A 16,032-nucleotide genomic window follows, 5' to 3' on the forward strand; every position below is an offset into this window, starting at 1 on the left:
AATATGAAGAGGGTAGGGGAACTAGGGAAGTCTCAGACAGAGCTGACAGAAGCTGATGGTTCAAAAGACTCAGATTGTGACAATGTACCCGTAACTTTCACACAGTGGAGTTGGCTTCAAAACTCGAATGGCAGGACTGGCGACCTCGAATTCCTTGTGCTCCCCATCATCCGTCGCTGTTATTGAGGTTTGTAAACATATAGATCCCTGAGGTTCTACAACCTCTATGAAGACAAGCACAATGTCTTACTTAGAGTAAGCACAATGTATATCTGCTGAGTCAGTAAATAAAAGTAGAAATGAACCTGTATTAGTAGATCACTATACTGAGGATTCCTTGGATTATGAAAGAGAATATCTCTTTACATTGACCCTCCCAGAGGTTTCACTCTTTAGTTGGTGTTAGGGAGTTAGAAGAGGAAGATCAGAACAAAAACAAAATCCAGGTGCCCCCTAGGATCTGAGGTATCTTCAAATTAATCATCGCCAGTGCCCTCTGGGATCTGAGGTAACTTCAGATTAATCATCGCTAGTATCTATGGCCGGAGAAGGCAATGGCACCCCACTCCAGTACTCTTGCCTGGAAAATCCCATGGACGGAGGAGCCTGGTGGGCTACAGTCCGTGGGGTCATTAAGAGTTGGACACAACTGAGCGACTTTACTTTCACTTTTCACTTTCATGCATTGGAGAAGGAAATGGTAACCCACTCCAGTATTCTTGTCTGGGAAATGTCATAGACAGAGGAGCTTGGAGGGCTACAGTTCATGGAGTCACAAAAGAGGCAGACTCCACTTAGCAACTAAACAACAACAATGAATAATGGAATTATCATGATTTAACCATGGTTTATAAATAATCCATATCGATTGAGCAATGGCTTAGCAGTTAGATTTCCAATAGCAAATCATTTCAAATGTTTACAATGTCATTTTTTATGTTTGAAGTGTAAACATTTTTAATGTTTACAATGTCCTGTCAGCTGTCTCAAATGTCTATAATTTACAATAACCAAAGAAAGGGGAAGAAGCTCAATGATTCAATAATTTTCATGTGAAACTATTATTCTTTGTAATACCAAACATCAATGATAATGAACAAATAATTGAATAAAATCACAAATAAAAATATTTCTTTTTTTTTTTTCCACCAGGGTAAGAGAAAGAACAGTGTCTCTCTTGTAGGAGTGATGTCACACGAATTGGGTCATGTCCTTGGTATGCCTGATGTTCCACATAACACCAAGTGTCCCTCTGGGAGTTGTGTGATGAATAAATATCTAAGGTGAGACCTTGTCATTCTAGAGAAAAAAAAAATTCTTAAATCTTAAAGAATTCAGATGCAGGCTGTATAATTGGATGAATATTTTTTAATATAATGGCTGTGTTTCCAACGAATTCATGCTCTAGTTTCTTGATATACAGGATTTACCAGCTAGCAGAACTCATTATTTAAGATTTCCAAATATGCCAAGGTAGAGTTTATAAGTATAATGATCATGTTAATCTGCTGCTGCTGCTGCTAAGTCGCGTCAGTCGTGTCCGACTCTGTGCGACCCCACAGACAGCAGCCCACCAGGCTCCCCCATCCCTGGGATTCTCCAGGCAAGAACACTGGAGTGGGTTGCCATTTCCTTCTCTGATGCATGAAAGTAAAAAGTGAAAGTGAAGTCGCGCAGTCGTGTCCGACTCTTTGTGACCCCATGGACTGCAGCCTACCAGGTTCCTCCATCCATGGGATTTTCCAGGCAAGAGTACTGGAGTAGGGTGCCATTGCCTTCTCTGGATCATGTTAATCTAACTTAAAATAATTTTAGCTTAAAACAGTCTTTTCTAAAAATATTTATATAATTAAGATGAGAACATCCTTATAAATCCCTGTCACCAATCAATTCATTTTTATGTTATTAATGTTGTCTTTTAATAATTCTAAGCACTTTGCAAGGACTTGTGATAGAAAAATCAATAAACATATCTTACTGTTGAAGTGCTCATAAATAGGAAGTTAAATATCCCCATTGAACCTTTAAGTCTACAGTTATTTCCTTTCACTATTCATTGTTATTATCATTTGCCTCTCAGCCTTCAATAGTGAGATGAGTGGATGATAACAAATGGTGAAGCTCATCACTGCTGCCATTTAGGGCAGAATTGAATCTGCACAGGAAGTGAAATTCTTCCAACTCCTACAACTGGGTATCTAGAAAAAGAATTTTCCAATGAGAGTAGTATTCATGCTCTATCACACTCCACATATAACATGGCTCATTTATACTAAATTTGGAGTTTTTGTTGAGCTAGTAAGACAAGTTAGATTCTTATGTTAACTTATCACTGTATATAACATGGTATTTCTCATTTTTCTTCTGGTTACAGTTCAAAATTCCCAAAGGATTTCAGTACAGTTAGTCGCTCACATTTTAAAAAATACATGTTATCTCAAAAGCCAAGATGCCTACTGCAAGCATTGGTTCCTAAAAATATGACAAAACCAGTGTGTGGGAATCAACTTTTGGAAGTAGGTGAAGACTGTGATTGTGGCTCTCCTGAGGTATGCAAATATCCGCGGTCTAAAAACTTTACTAGAGAGTTATTGTGGCTTTCTTTTTAGTTTTAATTAGAGTATAATTGCTTTACAATGTTGTGTCAGTTTCTGCTGCACAACATGAATCAGCTATATGTATACATATATCATTTCACTCTTGCACCTCCCTCCACTCCCAACCACGTCCCACACCTCTAGGTCATTACAGATCACCAGGCTGAGCTCCCTGTGCTGTTCATAATGTTATCTTTTTTTTTCCTTTTAAAATGCTCTTTTGGAAGTTCTTTCTAAAGACAAACTTGGCGTCTTAGTAAAAAGTAGGCTTGTATTTGTTTTCAGTACTGACTTTGGTCATCTTTTGAAAAGCATTTCAAAAGCCAGGATACGCTTATTATATGATTGTATAAGAACTTCAATGAAAAGAGGTAAATCATTAAGGTGAAAAGACAGCTCTCAGAATGGATAAAAATATTTGCAAAAGAAACAAGTAACAAAGGACTAATATCCCTTGTGATACAAACAGTTCATGCAGCTCAGTGTAAAAAAAGGGGAAAAAAAAATCTAAAAATAGGTAGGAGACCTTAATAGACATTTCTCCAAAGAAGATATACAGATGGACAAAAAATACATGAAAAGATGCTCAACATCACTAGATATTAGAGAAATGCAAACCAAAACTATAATGAGGTATCACCTCACACTGCTCAGAATGGTCATCATTAAAAAATCTACAAACAATAAATGCTGAAGAGGATGTGGGGAAAAAAGGGAACCCTCCTACACTGATGGTGAGAATGTAAATTGGTACAGTTACTATCGAGAATAGCATGGAGATTCCTTAAAAATATAACCATACACTACCACGTGTGTGTGCTAAGTTGCTTCAGTGGCGTCTGACCCTTTGCGACCCTATAGACCATAGTCCACCAGGCTCCTCTGTCCATGAAATTCTCCAAGCAAAAGTACTGGAGTGGGTTGCCATGACCTTCTTCAGGGTATTTTCCCAACCCAGGGATTGAACTTATGTCTTTTAGTCTCCTGCATTGGCAGGCAGGTTCTTTACCACTAGCACCACTTGGGAAGCCCCCAGAGCTACCATATGCCCCAGCAATCCCACTCCTGAGCATGTATCTGGAGAAAACCATAATTCAAAAAGATACAAGCATCATAATATTCATTGTAGCCCTATTTACAATAGCCAGGATGTGGAAGCAACCTAAATGTCCATTGGTGGAGGAATAAAGAAAATGTGGTACATATATATAATGGAATATTACTCAGCCACAAAAAGGAACAAAACTGCGCGATTTGTAGATATGTGGATGAACCTAGAGACTGTCATACAGAGTGAAGTAAGTCAGAAAGAGAAAAACAAATATCATATGGTATCGCTTACATGTGGAATCTAGAAAAGTGATACAGATGAACTTATTTGCAAAGCAGAAATAGAGACACAGACATAGAGAATGGATGTATGGATTCTAGAGGCTAGGGGTGTGGGATGAACTGGGATATTGGAATTGACATATAAACACTATTGATATTATGTATAAAATAGATAACTGTTGCTGCTGCTGCTGCTAAGTCGCTTCAGTGGTGTTCGACTCTGTGTGACCCCATAGATGGCAGCCCACCAGGTTCCTATGTCCCTGGGATTCCCCAGGCAAGAATACTGGAGTGGGTTGCCATTTCCTTCTCCAATGCATGCATGCATGCTAAGTTGCTTTAGTCGTGTCTGTCTCTGTGCAACCCTATGGACAGTAGCCCACCAAGCTCCTCCATCCACAGGATTCTCCAGGCAAGACTACTGGAGTGGGTTGCTATATCCTTCTCCAGAAAATAGATAACTAATGAGAACCTACTGTCTAGCACAGGGAACTCTGTAGTGCTCTGTGGTGTCCTAAAGGGGAAGGAAATCCAACAAAGAAGGGATATACATAAGCATATAGTTTCTACTATACTTTGCTGTACAGTAGAAACTAACACATTATAAAGCAAGTGTACATTCTTTTAAAAAGTAAATCCTTAACTATACGTGTCACTTATGAACTTTCTTAAATGTATTAGTCAAATTTCTAAATCACATAAACTCCCAGCTGATTGTTTTGTTGAACAATAACAATTAAAAAGGGGTTTCCCATGTGGCTCAGTGGTAAAGAATCTGCCTGCCAATGCAGGAGATGTGGGTTATATCCCTGGGTCTGGAAGAGCCCCTGAAGGAGGAAATGGCACCCCACTCCAGTATTCTTGCCTGGAAAATCCCATGAACAGAGAGGAGCCTGGCAGGATACAGTCCATGGGGCCGCCAAGAGTAAGACACAACTGAGAGACTAAGTATGTACACACAGATGCAACAATTGAAAATCCAGAAGTAAATTCCGTTGAGAGAGAATTGGTCTTTCATCAAGCAGTGGGAGCAGGTAATGGCACCCCACTCCAGTACTCTTGCCTGGAGAATCCCATGGACGGAGGAGCCGGGTGCGCTGTGGTCTGTGGGGTCGCACAGAGTCGGACACAACTGAGCGACTTCATTTTCACTTTTCACTTTCATGCATTGGAGAAGGGAATGGCAACCCACTCCAGTATGCTTGCCTGGAGAATCCCAGGGACAGAGGAGCCTGTGGGGCTGCCGTCTGTGGGGTCGCACAGAGTTGAACACGACTGACGCAACTTAGCAGCAGCAGCATCAAGCAGTGTGTGAGAAGGAGAAATTAAAACGTAAAGAGGAAAAAGAAAAATCACACAAGTCTGTAGAAGATGGATTAACATAGAACATCTAAGATAATTACTATACATATGGCTAATCTTGATAAAAATCTAACCCTTTTGAGAAATCAGTGTACCCTAAAAAATATCTCTGATAAAATGTTTATTAGCAGTCTCAGACTAGGTTTCTAAAAGAAAGCGTTCTATTTAAGACTAAAAAAATGAATTACGATTTGAAGAGACTTTTTACATGTCAATCTGCCGAATGCTTTTTTTTTTTAATTTTATTTAATTTTTAAACTTTACATAATTGTATTAGTTTTGCCAAATATCAAAATGAATCCACCACAGGTATACATGTGTTCCCCATCCTGAACCCTCCTCCCTCCTCCCTCCCCATACCATCCCTCTGGGTCGTCCCAGTGCACTAGCCCCAAGCATCCAGTATCGTGCATCGAACCTGGACTGGCATCTCGTTTCATACATGATATTTTACATGTTTCAATGCCATTCTCCCAAATCTTCCCACCCTCTCCCTCTCCCACAGAGTCCATAAGACTGTTCTATACATCAGTGTCTCTTTTGCTGTCTCGTACACAGGGTTATTGTTACCATCTTTCTAAATTCCATATATATGCGTTAGTATACTGTATTGGTGTTTTTCCTTCTGGCTTACTTCACTCTGTATAATAGGCTCCAGTTTCACCCACCTCATTAGAACTGATTCAAATGTATTCTTTTTAATGGCTGAGTAATACTCCATGCTTTTATAACCACAGCCTCCTTTATTACTCACAACAAACCTGCAAAACAGGTTTGTTATTTTCCCAATTTAGAAAAGAAGTGAAACTCAGAAAAGCTAAGTAACTAGATCCAAGGATACAAAGCTAGTAATTGGTGAAACCTGTTGCAACCCAAGATTTATCCATTACTCTAAGAGACTTTGTGACAATGGGGAAGACATATAATCATTCTATGCTATTTATTTATTCAGAAATTTAAATTTATTGAGGGCTCCCCTGGTGGCTGAGTGGTAAAGAATTTGCCTGTCAATACAGAAGACATGGGTTCCATCCATGATCTGAGAAGATCCCATGAAGCAACGAAGCCTGTACATCAAAAAAGAAAAACAAAACACAAAAAAGAAAATTTAAGTTATTAAATTATATTAGAAGTTTACATGGTGCAACTTAATTATTCACAAAGAATAATGTAAATATTCTGTTAATTATAATGAGATATGAAATTTTACAAGTGATTTGATGCTTTACAATAATTTAGATTTATGTTTATCTCATTCTTACTTATATTCCCATATGGTTTCTAGAGTGGAGGATAACTGAAATTGTTCACAATCTTTGGCATTTCTAATTTCAACAGGTAAAATGCTGTGTGTTCAGTACATACACACACACACACACACACACACACACACAAGAGAGCAGGACGAGAACAGGAGAGGAGAAACTACTATTATACCGTGTTTAATATCTTATTTTCTTTAACTATATTATCCAGTTCCCATATGCTTTCCATATCTTGCTGATTTTCTTCTTCTGTAGATGAATAAAATTAGAGAGCTAGAGAGTCCAAACTTAAGAACAACTGAATTTTTAAATAGCTGTTTTTTATCAAAAAGTGGTATAAATACTTTATATAGAATTCTTTAATGAAAAATTCATTTTCCAGGATCTTACATGATATTTTATTATTTTTAATAAAAATAATCATTCTTTCTGTCTAGATATTATCAAACAACCATCATGCCATTTTAATGATTCTAACTATGTAACACACTTTAATATCAGTAATGGAAAATTTCTTCACTGACTTTTTTTTGCAGTGTTTGCATAGTAATTATTGAGTGTTCATTCTTCCATAAATATCTTGGTTTTATTTTTATGTTTTTGTCAATTTGCCTGCAAATACAGTTGAGATTCTGGTTGATATTTGTAAAATTAATAATTCACTCTAAAGGCCACTGGCATTTTCACAATATTAAGTATTGTCTTAAAAGATAAGTTGCCTTTGAAGTTTTTCAGAGAAGTTAAATAAAAAATTCTTCATGCAGTTCTTGCACATTTTGAAACTTTATTTTTAAATATTTTCAATTTTTTTCTTTTTGCTGTTAATACATATGTTTTCTTTTTATTTAGGTTCTCATTTGTTACTGTTCTTGACATTATTTTATTATTATCTTAAACAGCTATCTTAGTGACTAACTCAATGTTTTTAGAATTGATCCTCTTTTTTTTCTAGCTCAAGAATTATATCATATATAAACAGTGAAAACATTATTAGTATTATTTATAGATAATAATTATTATATATCTGATTATTATGCTTTCATATATTTTTGTCTCATAGCATTTGTCAGAATTTACATAATAATAACATAAAAATAATCCTTTCTTTATACTTTATTGGATGTGTTTTTACTATTCACCAGATAGATTTTCTTTATCATGATGATCAAAACTGTTCATAGTTTACTAATATGTGTTAATTAAATAATGCTTGCCTAATTTGTACTAATTTTTGCCACCTATCACATTAGTATTAGTTGTTTTCTTCCCTCAGTCTTTTAATATAATGGATAATGTTACTTTATTCCGTACTGTTGAGACAGCCTTGCATTTTTGGTGACAAAAGGCTCTGCAGAATTTGTAATGGAGAATTATTATATTAATAAGCTAGTGTTTGGCTAATATTTTACTCAAGTTTTTGCATTTATACACACAAATGAGAATGGTATGGTGTATATATTCATTACCAGTTCTCATTATCAGGATTATGCAGGCTTGGCAAAATGAATTGAAGATTAAAAATAATTTTTTTCTCTATTGTCAAGCTGTTTGAAGAGAATAGAAATATTCTCCCTTGAATTTCAAATTAACTTACATATAATATCATCTAGGTGAATTTGTTTGGGATAATTCTTGGGTTATTCTATTTTTGTCCTTTTAAGAGATAGTTTTCATTACTCAGCATTTTTTTTTCTGTCATTAAATTTCCTTGGTCATTTCAACTCGAATTTGTATAGCAGAGTAATTTAGTTTAAAAAGTGAAATTTCATTGTCATCATATGCCAGAATTCTGCACACCTGGTCTATAGGGGAAAAAATGCTTGAACTCACTTTTGCATTGTGTGTGTGTTTTAAAGGAATGTACCAATCCTTGCTGTGAAGCCATGACCTGTATGTTAAAACATGAAGTTGACTGTGGAAAAGAGACTGAGCAATAACATGTAAGACTTTTTTTTTTCTTTCTTTGTTCTCAAACATTTTCACATTTTTATGTGATTCAAGAAAGATATGACAGAGTTCAGCAAAGCTAAAACTCAGTTTATTTCATTTTACATTTTTAAATGACTCAATTTCAGAAATTTTAAAAAGCCACTATTATGAACATAAATAGCTCAGACTTGTGTATATACTAATACACTAATGAGAAAAGTGGGTATTTTGTCATCATGAAACTAGGACTTCTGAAACCTGTGCTAAAATTGTATGAAATTCTGAAAGGTAATAATGAGTTTAATATAAAGTAATATGACAAACAGAAAAGTGAACGTGAAAGTCGCTCAGTTGTGTCCAACTCTTTGCAACCCCTTGGACTATACAGTCCCTGGAATTCTCTAAGCCAGAATACTGGAGTGGGTAGATCCAGGGGATCTTCCCGAACCAGGGATCGAACCCAGGTCTCCTGTATTCCAGGTGGATTCTTTACCAGCTGGACCATGAGGGAAGCAAAGACCTCAATTGATGAACAAATTCTTTTCTTGTGTAAGTGCCGATCATTGAAATTGCAAGGTAGTCAGAAGATAAAATTTAACAACACACTACAAGATTTGACAATTTTATTCCTTTTAAAATGCCTAGGGAATTCCCTGGTGGTCCAGTAGCTAAGACACAGTACTTTCACTGCCATAGGCCTGGGTTCGATCTCTGGTCTGGGAACTATAAGCTGTGTGGCATGGGCAAAAGATTTTTTTGAAATAAATAAAATGCTTCAATAATGCATAATTCATGGATTATTTTTGTATTTTACACACTCCTACATAAGTTGGGCTAGGAAACCTAATTGTTTTTGATATATTCCTTTCAGTAAAAACTAGTCTCCAAATCTGAAAATGGCAGCAACGATCAAAAATTATGAATAGGAGAAAGACTTGGGACAAATTATTAATATATGAATGGAGTTATTCTTACCAACTACCACCCTTTCCTGAATTTCCTGAATCTTTTCTGGAATTTTTTTAAATTTATTTATTTTAATTGGAGACTAATTACTTTATAATATTGTTGAGGTTTTTGCCACACATTCACATGAATCAGCCATGGGTGTACATGTGTTCCCCATCCTGAACCTCCCTCCTAGTTCCCTCCCCAATCCCATCCCTCAGGGTCATCCCAGTGCACCAGCCCTGAGCATCCTGTCTCATGCATTAAAACTGGACTGGCGATCTGTTGCACATATGATAATATACATGTTTCAATGCTAGTCTCTAAAATCATCCCATCCTCGCCTTCTCCCACAGAGTCCAAAAGTCTGTTCTTTATATCTGTGTCTCTTTCACTGTCTTGCATATAGGGTCATCATTACCATCTTTTTAAATTCTATATATATGCCTTTGTATACTGTATTGGTGTTTTTCTTTTTGACTTACTTTGCTCTGTATAACAGGCTCCAGTTTCACTCACCTCATTAGAACGGATTCAAATGCATTCTTTTTAATAGCTGAGTAATATTCCATTGTGTATATGTACCACAGCTTTCTTTTCCATTCGTCTGCTGATGGACATCTAGGTTGCTTCCAGTCCTGGCTATTGTAAACAGTGCTGTGATGAACATTGGAGTACACCTGTCTCTTTCAATTCTGGTTTCCTCAGTGTGTATGCCCAACAGTGGGATTGCTGGGTCATATGGCAGTTCTATTTCCAGTTTTTTAAGGAATCTCCATGCTGTTCTCCATAGTGGCTGTACTAGTTTGCATTCCCACCAACAGTGTAAGAGGGTTCCCTTTTCTATGCACCCTCTCCAGCGTTTATTGTTTGTAGACTTTTTGATAGCAGCCATTCTGACTGGTGTGAGATAGTACCTTATTGTGGTTTTGGCTTGCATTTATCTGATAATGAGTGGTGTTGAGCATCTTTTCATGTGTTTGTTAGCCATCTGTATGTCTTCTTTGGAGAAATGTCTGTTTAGTTCTTTGGCCCATTTTTTGATTGAGTCGTTGATTTTTCTGGAATTGAGCTTCAGGAGTTGCTTGTATATTTTTGAGATTAATTCTTTGGCAGTTGCTTCATTTGCTATTATTTTCTCCCATTCTGAAGGCTGTCTTTTCACTTTGCTTATAGTTTCCTTCATTGTGCAAAAGCTTTTAATTTTAATTAGGTCCCATTTGTTTATCTTTGCTTTTATTTCCATTATTCTGGGAGGTGGGTCATAGAGGATCCTGCTGTGATTTACGTCAGAGAGTGTTTTGCCTATGATTCACTCTAGGATTTTTATAGTTTCTGGTCTTACATTTAGATCTTTAATACATTTTGAGTTTATTTTTGTGTATGGTATTAGGAAGTTTCATTCTTTTACAAGTGGTTGACCAGTTTTCCCAGCACCACTTGTTAAAGAGATTGTCTTTTCTCCATTGTATATTCTTGCCTCCTTTGTCAAAGATAAGGTGCCCATGGGTGCATGGATTTATCTCTGGGCTTTCTATTTTGTTTCTTTGATCTATATTTCTGTCTTTGTGCCAATACCATGCTGTCTTGATGACTGTAGCTTTGTAGTATAGCCTGAAGTCAGGCAGGTTGATTCCTCCAGTCCCATTCTCAAGACTGTTTTGGCTATTCAATGTTTTTTGTATTTTCATACAAATTGTGAAATGATTTGTTCTACTTCTGTGAAAAATACCATTGGTAGCTTGATAGGGATTGCATTTAATCTATAGATTGCTTTGGATAGTACACTCATTTTCACTGTATCGATTCTTCCGATCCATGAACATGGTATATTTCTCCATCTATTTGTGTCATCTTTGATTTCTTTCATAATGCTCAAAATTCTCCAAGCCAGGCTTTAGCAATATGTGAACTGTGAACTTCCTGATGTTCAAGCTGGTTTTAGAAAAGGCAGAAGAACCAGAGATAAAATTGCCAACATCCGCTGGATCACGGAAAAAGCAAGAGAGTTCCAGAAAAAACATCTATTTCTGCTTTATTGACTATGCCAAAGCCTTTGACTGTGTGGATCACAATAAACTGTGGAAAATTCTGAAAGAGATGGGGATACCAGAACACCTGATCTTCCTCTTGAGAAATGTGTATGCAGGTCAGGAAGCAACAGTTAGAACTGGACATGAACAAAAGACTGGTTCCAAATAGGAAAAGGAGTTTGTCAAGGCTGTATACTGTCACCCTGTTTATTTAACTTATATGCAGAGTACATCATGAGAAACACTGGACTGGAAGAAACACAAGCTGGAATCAAGATTGCCGGGAGAAATATCAATAACCTCAGATATGCAGATGACACCACCCTTATGGCAGAAAGTGAAGAGGAACTTAAAAGCCTCTTGATGAAAGTGAAAGTGGAGAGTGAAAAAGTTGGCTTAAAGCTCAACATTCAGAAAACGAAGATCATGGCATTCGGTCCCATCACTTCATGGGAAATAGATGGGGAAGCAGTGGAAACAGTGTCAGACTTTATTTTTCTGGGCTCCAAAATCACTGCAGATGGTGACAGCAGCCATGAAATTAAAAGCCGCTTGCTCCTTTGAAGGAAAGTTATGACCAACCTAGATAGCATATTCAAAAGCAGAGACATTACTTTGCCAACAAAGGTTCATCTAGTCAAGGCTATGCTTTTTCCTGTGGTCATGTATGCATGTGAGAGCTGGACTGTGAAGAAGGCTGAGCACCGAAGAATTGATACTTTTGAACTGTGGTGTTGGAGAAGACTCTTGAGAGTCCCTTGGACTGCAAGGAGATCCAACCAGTCCATTCTGAAGGAGATCAGCCCTGGGATTTCTTTGGAAGGAATGATGCTAAAGCTGAAATTCCAGTATTTTGGCCACCTAATGCGAAGAGTTGACTCATTGGAAAAGACTCTGATACTGGGAGGGATTGGGGGCAAGAGGAGAAGGGGACGACAGAGGATGAGATGGCTGGATGGCATCACTGACTCGATGGACGTGAGTCTGTGTGAACTCTGGGAGTTGGTGATGGACAGGGAGGCCTGGCGTGCTGGGATTCATGGGGTCGCAAAGAGTCGGACACGACTGAGCGACTGATCTGATCTTATCTGATATATAGGTCTTTTGTTTCTTTAGGTAGCTTTATTCCTAAGTATTTTATTCTTTTCGTTGCAATGGTGAATGGAATTGTTTCCTTAATTTCTCTTTCTGTTTTCTCATTGTTAATGTATAGGAATGCAAGGAATTTCTGTGTGTTGATTTTATATCCTGCAACTTTACTATATTCATTGATTAGCTCTAGTAATTTTCTGGTGGAGTCTTAGGGTTTTCTATGTAGAGGATCATATCATCTGCAAACAATAGAGTTTTACTTCTTCTTTTCCAGTCTGGATTCCTTTTATTTCTTTTTCTTCTCTGATTGCTGTGGCCCAAACTTCCAAAACTATGTTGAATAGTAGTGGTGAGAGTGGGCACCCTTGTCTTGTTCCTGACTTTGGGGGAACTGCTTTCAGTTTTTCACCATTGAGGGTAATGTTTGCTGTCGGTTGTCATATATAGCTTTTATTATGTTGAGATATGTTCCTTCTATTCTTGCTTTCTGGAGGGTTTTTATCATAAATGGGTGTTGAATTTTATTAAAGGCTTTCTCTGCATCTATTGAGATACTCATATGGTTTTTATCTTTCAATTTGTTAATGTGGTATATCATACTGATTAATATGCAAATATTGAAGAATCCTTACATCCCTGGGATAAAGCCCACTTGATCATGATGTATGATCTTTTTAATATGTTGTTGAATTCTGTTTGCTAGAATTTTGTTAAGGATTTTGCATCTATGTTCATCAGTGATATTGGCCTGTAGTTTTTGTGTGTGTGTGTGTGTGTGGCATCTTTGTCAGGTTTTGGTATCAAGGTGATGGTAGCCTCATAGAATGAGTTTGGAAGTTTACCTTCCTCTGCAATTTTCTGGAAGAGTTTGAGTAGGATAGGTGTTAGTTCTTCTCTAAATTTTTAGTAGAATTCAGCTGTGAAGCCATCTGGTCCTGGACTTTTGTTTGTTGGAAGATTTCTGATTACTATTTAAATTTCTGTGTTTGTGATGGGTATGTTAAGATTTTCTATTTCTTCCCAGTTTAGTTTTGGAAAGTTATACTTTTCTAAGAATTTGTCCATTTCTTCCAAGTTGTGATTTTATTGGCATATAGTTGCTGATAGTAGTCTCTCATGATCCTTTGTATTTCTGTGTTGTCTGTGGTAACTTCTCCGTTTTCATTTCTAATTTTGTTGACTTTCTTTTCTGGGACTGAACTTGTTCAGTTCAGTTCAGTCGCTCAGTCATGTCCGACTCTTTGTGACCCCATGAATCACAGCATGCCAGGCCTCCCTGTCCATCACCAACTCCCGGAGTTCACTCAGACTCAAGTCCATCGAGTCAGTGATGCCATCCAGCTATATCATCCTCTGGCGTCCCCTTCTCCTCCTGCCCCCAATCCCTCCCAGCATCAGAGTCTTTTCCAATGAGTCAGCTCTTCACATGAGGTGGCCAAAGTACTGGAGTTTCAGCTTCAGCATCATTCCCTCCAAAGAAATCCCAGGGCTGATCTCCTTCAGAATGGACTGGTTGGATCTCCTTGCTGTCCAAGGGACTCTCAAGAGTCTTCTCCAACACCACAGTTCAAAAGCATCAATTCTTTGGCGCTCAGCCTTCTTCACACTGAACTTGTAGAGAGATTATAAAGGAAATAATCAACTCAAAGTGGCTTCCCTGTCAGTGGTAAAGAATTTGCCTGCCAATTCAGGAGACACAAGAGATATGAGTTTGATCCCTGAGTCTGGAAGGTCCCCTGGAGGAGGAAATGGCAACCCACTCCAGTATTCTTTCCTGGAGAATTCCTTGAACAAAGTAGCTTGGAAGGCTACAGTCCATGGTGTTGCAAGAGTCAAACAAGACTTAGTGATTCAACTACCACCACCCAATCAACTGAAAGATCACTGACTATCACCTCTTCAAGGAAAGGACCAGCAAGGTCATACAATAAGGAGTATCACTCATTCAGGGCTTCTGAATTCTTTCCTGGAAAATTCCATGGACAGAGGAGCCTGGAAGGCTATAGTCCATGGGGTCGCAAAGAGTCAGACACAACTAGCTACTGAGCATACAATCACTCATTCTCTTACCAAGCATCATTTCACTCAGTTGAACCCCTAGTGTGATCCACTCTACAGGAAATGCTAGAAATTAGTCCCATCTTCTTCCTTTGTGACAGAGATCAGAAGCATATCATCACAAACCATAACCACTCAATTTTTTAGGGGCTTGGAATGATAGATGGGCTTGCACCATTACTGGCCAATATAGGCAATTTAGTATCATGGAAAGAAAACTGAACTTGGACTTGGGATACTTTGATCATTTTCTCAGGTTAGGTACAAACTACCGGTAGCACTTAAAGTCAAATTATTTACTTCATTTTCTCACCTGTAAAGTGAAGCTAATGGTATTGTCTTTCAGTAGGGTTGTTAGAATTATTTAAATTCTATAAATATTTGCTATTATTACATAATATTTTATAATTTATAATGACCATGGCTTCCAAATTTTTTCTTTTGATCAGAGGATGAATCCAAACATCTGCTTCATTGAGATGCTACTTGCCAGGACAAGAATCAAGAAATCCAAACATGCCAGGAATCTTACATAGTCTCACCATTGTCCTTAACTGTATTTTGCTTTTCACTTGTCCTTATACTTCCTGTAATATTACCTCTCCAGTCAGCAGATCTATACATGTATTTAGGGAAGCTGCCTATTTTCTAAGTCTGATCTTTAAATGCATTTTTTAAGGATCTTGAAGCTGTTGTTTAGCTCTTTTCTTTGGAGAACAAAAGAAACTAGTCCTTGACTAAAACAGTGCAAAATGCTCTACTGAATTATGCAAGTTCAATTCAGAATTGTATAATGGCAAGTGACTTGTGTTTTAATCCCACTTTTATTTTAGTTTAGTCCATGAAAAAATAAGATCATTTGATGAGTGTAATCTTTGGTGGAAGATAGGAAAGCAAAGTTCATATGTCATTTCTTACTCCTCAGTATTCTGCTTTCCTTGCACTTAGAAGTGTGATATTTTTCTATATCATGTCAAGGCTAATGAAGTATTTTTTATTTTATCATGTATAATCCTTTCACCATTACATTTAATGTTAATTTGAAGAGGTCTGTATTGCTTACACTGTCATTTAGCCACCAAGAATTGCTTCATTCATCTATTGGTTTAATGAACCACAGTGTCAGTGAATAAAAGCACAACTTTTTGAGGAATTTGTTTGTGTGGTCATTTTCAAAAATGAATATTTTCCAGCCTTGTTGTAGGTCTGTGTTAGATGGTAAAGCCTCACATAACTAGACAATTTTCCCTTTGGTCATTTGACAGCACTGCCACAGAGAGCCAGGCATAATGATGGGGAGGAGAAAGGCCACATTCTCTTTTAATGCCCAGAATGAAATGACTTGAGGCCAGTCACACAAACTTTTTGAAGTTTCTCTAAACTGTTTTTTTTTTTTTTTAACAATTTACTCAAAAT

The 16,032-nt window shown here is 37.3% G+C and overlaps 1 protein-coding gene across 2 annotated transcripts in view; it reads left to right on the plus strand.

The window, feature by feature from the left end:
• Nucleotides 1–15,769, plus strand: part of LOC109563140 (disintegrin and metalloproteinase domain-containing protein 28) — a 124,626-nt gene extending 108,857 nt beyond the window's left edge. For both annotated transcript variants that reach the window (XM_019966372.2, XM_070794933.1), the window contains 5 exons: nt 106–187; nt 1,153–1,283; nt 2,375–2,549; nt 8,413–8,496; nt 15,066–15,769. In XM_019966372.2, the coding sequence (XP_019821931.2) occupies nt 106–187; nt 1,153–1,283; nt 2,375–2,549; nt 8,413–8,493 (469 nt within the window). In that variant the 3' untranslated portion in view covers nt 8,494–8,496; nt 15,066–15,769. The remainder of the gene's footprint in view (nt 1–105; nt 188–1,152; nt 1,284–2,374; nt 2,550–8,412; nt 8,497–15,065) is intronic.
• The last annotated feature ends 263 nt before the right edge of the window (nt 15,770–16,032 follow it).

This window comes from Bos indicus, chromosome 8 (genome assembly GCF_029378745.1).
Source record: "Bos indicus isolate NIAB-ARS_2022 breed Sahiwal x Tharparkar chromosome 8, NIAB-ARS_B.indTharparkar_mat_pri_1.0, whole genome shotgun sequence".
Taxonomy (NCBI): Eukaryota; Metazoa; Chordata; class Mammalia; order Artiodactyla; family Bovidae; genus Bos; species Bos indicus.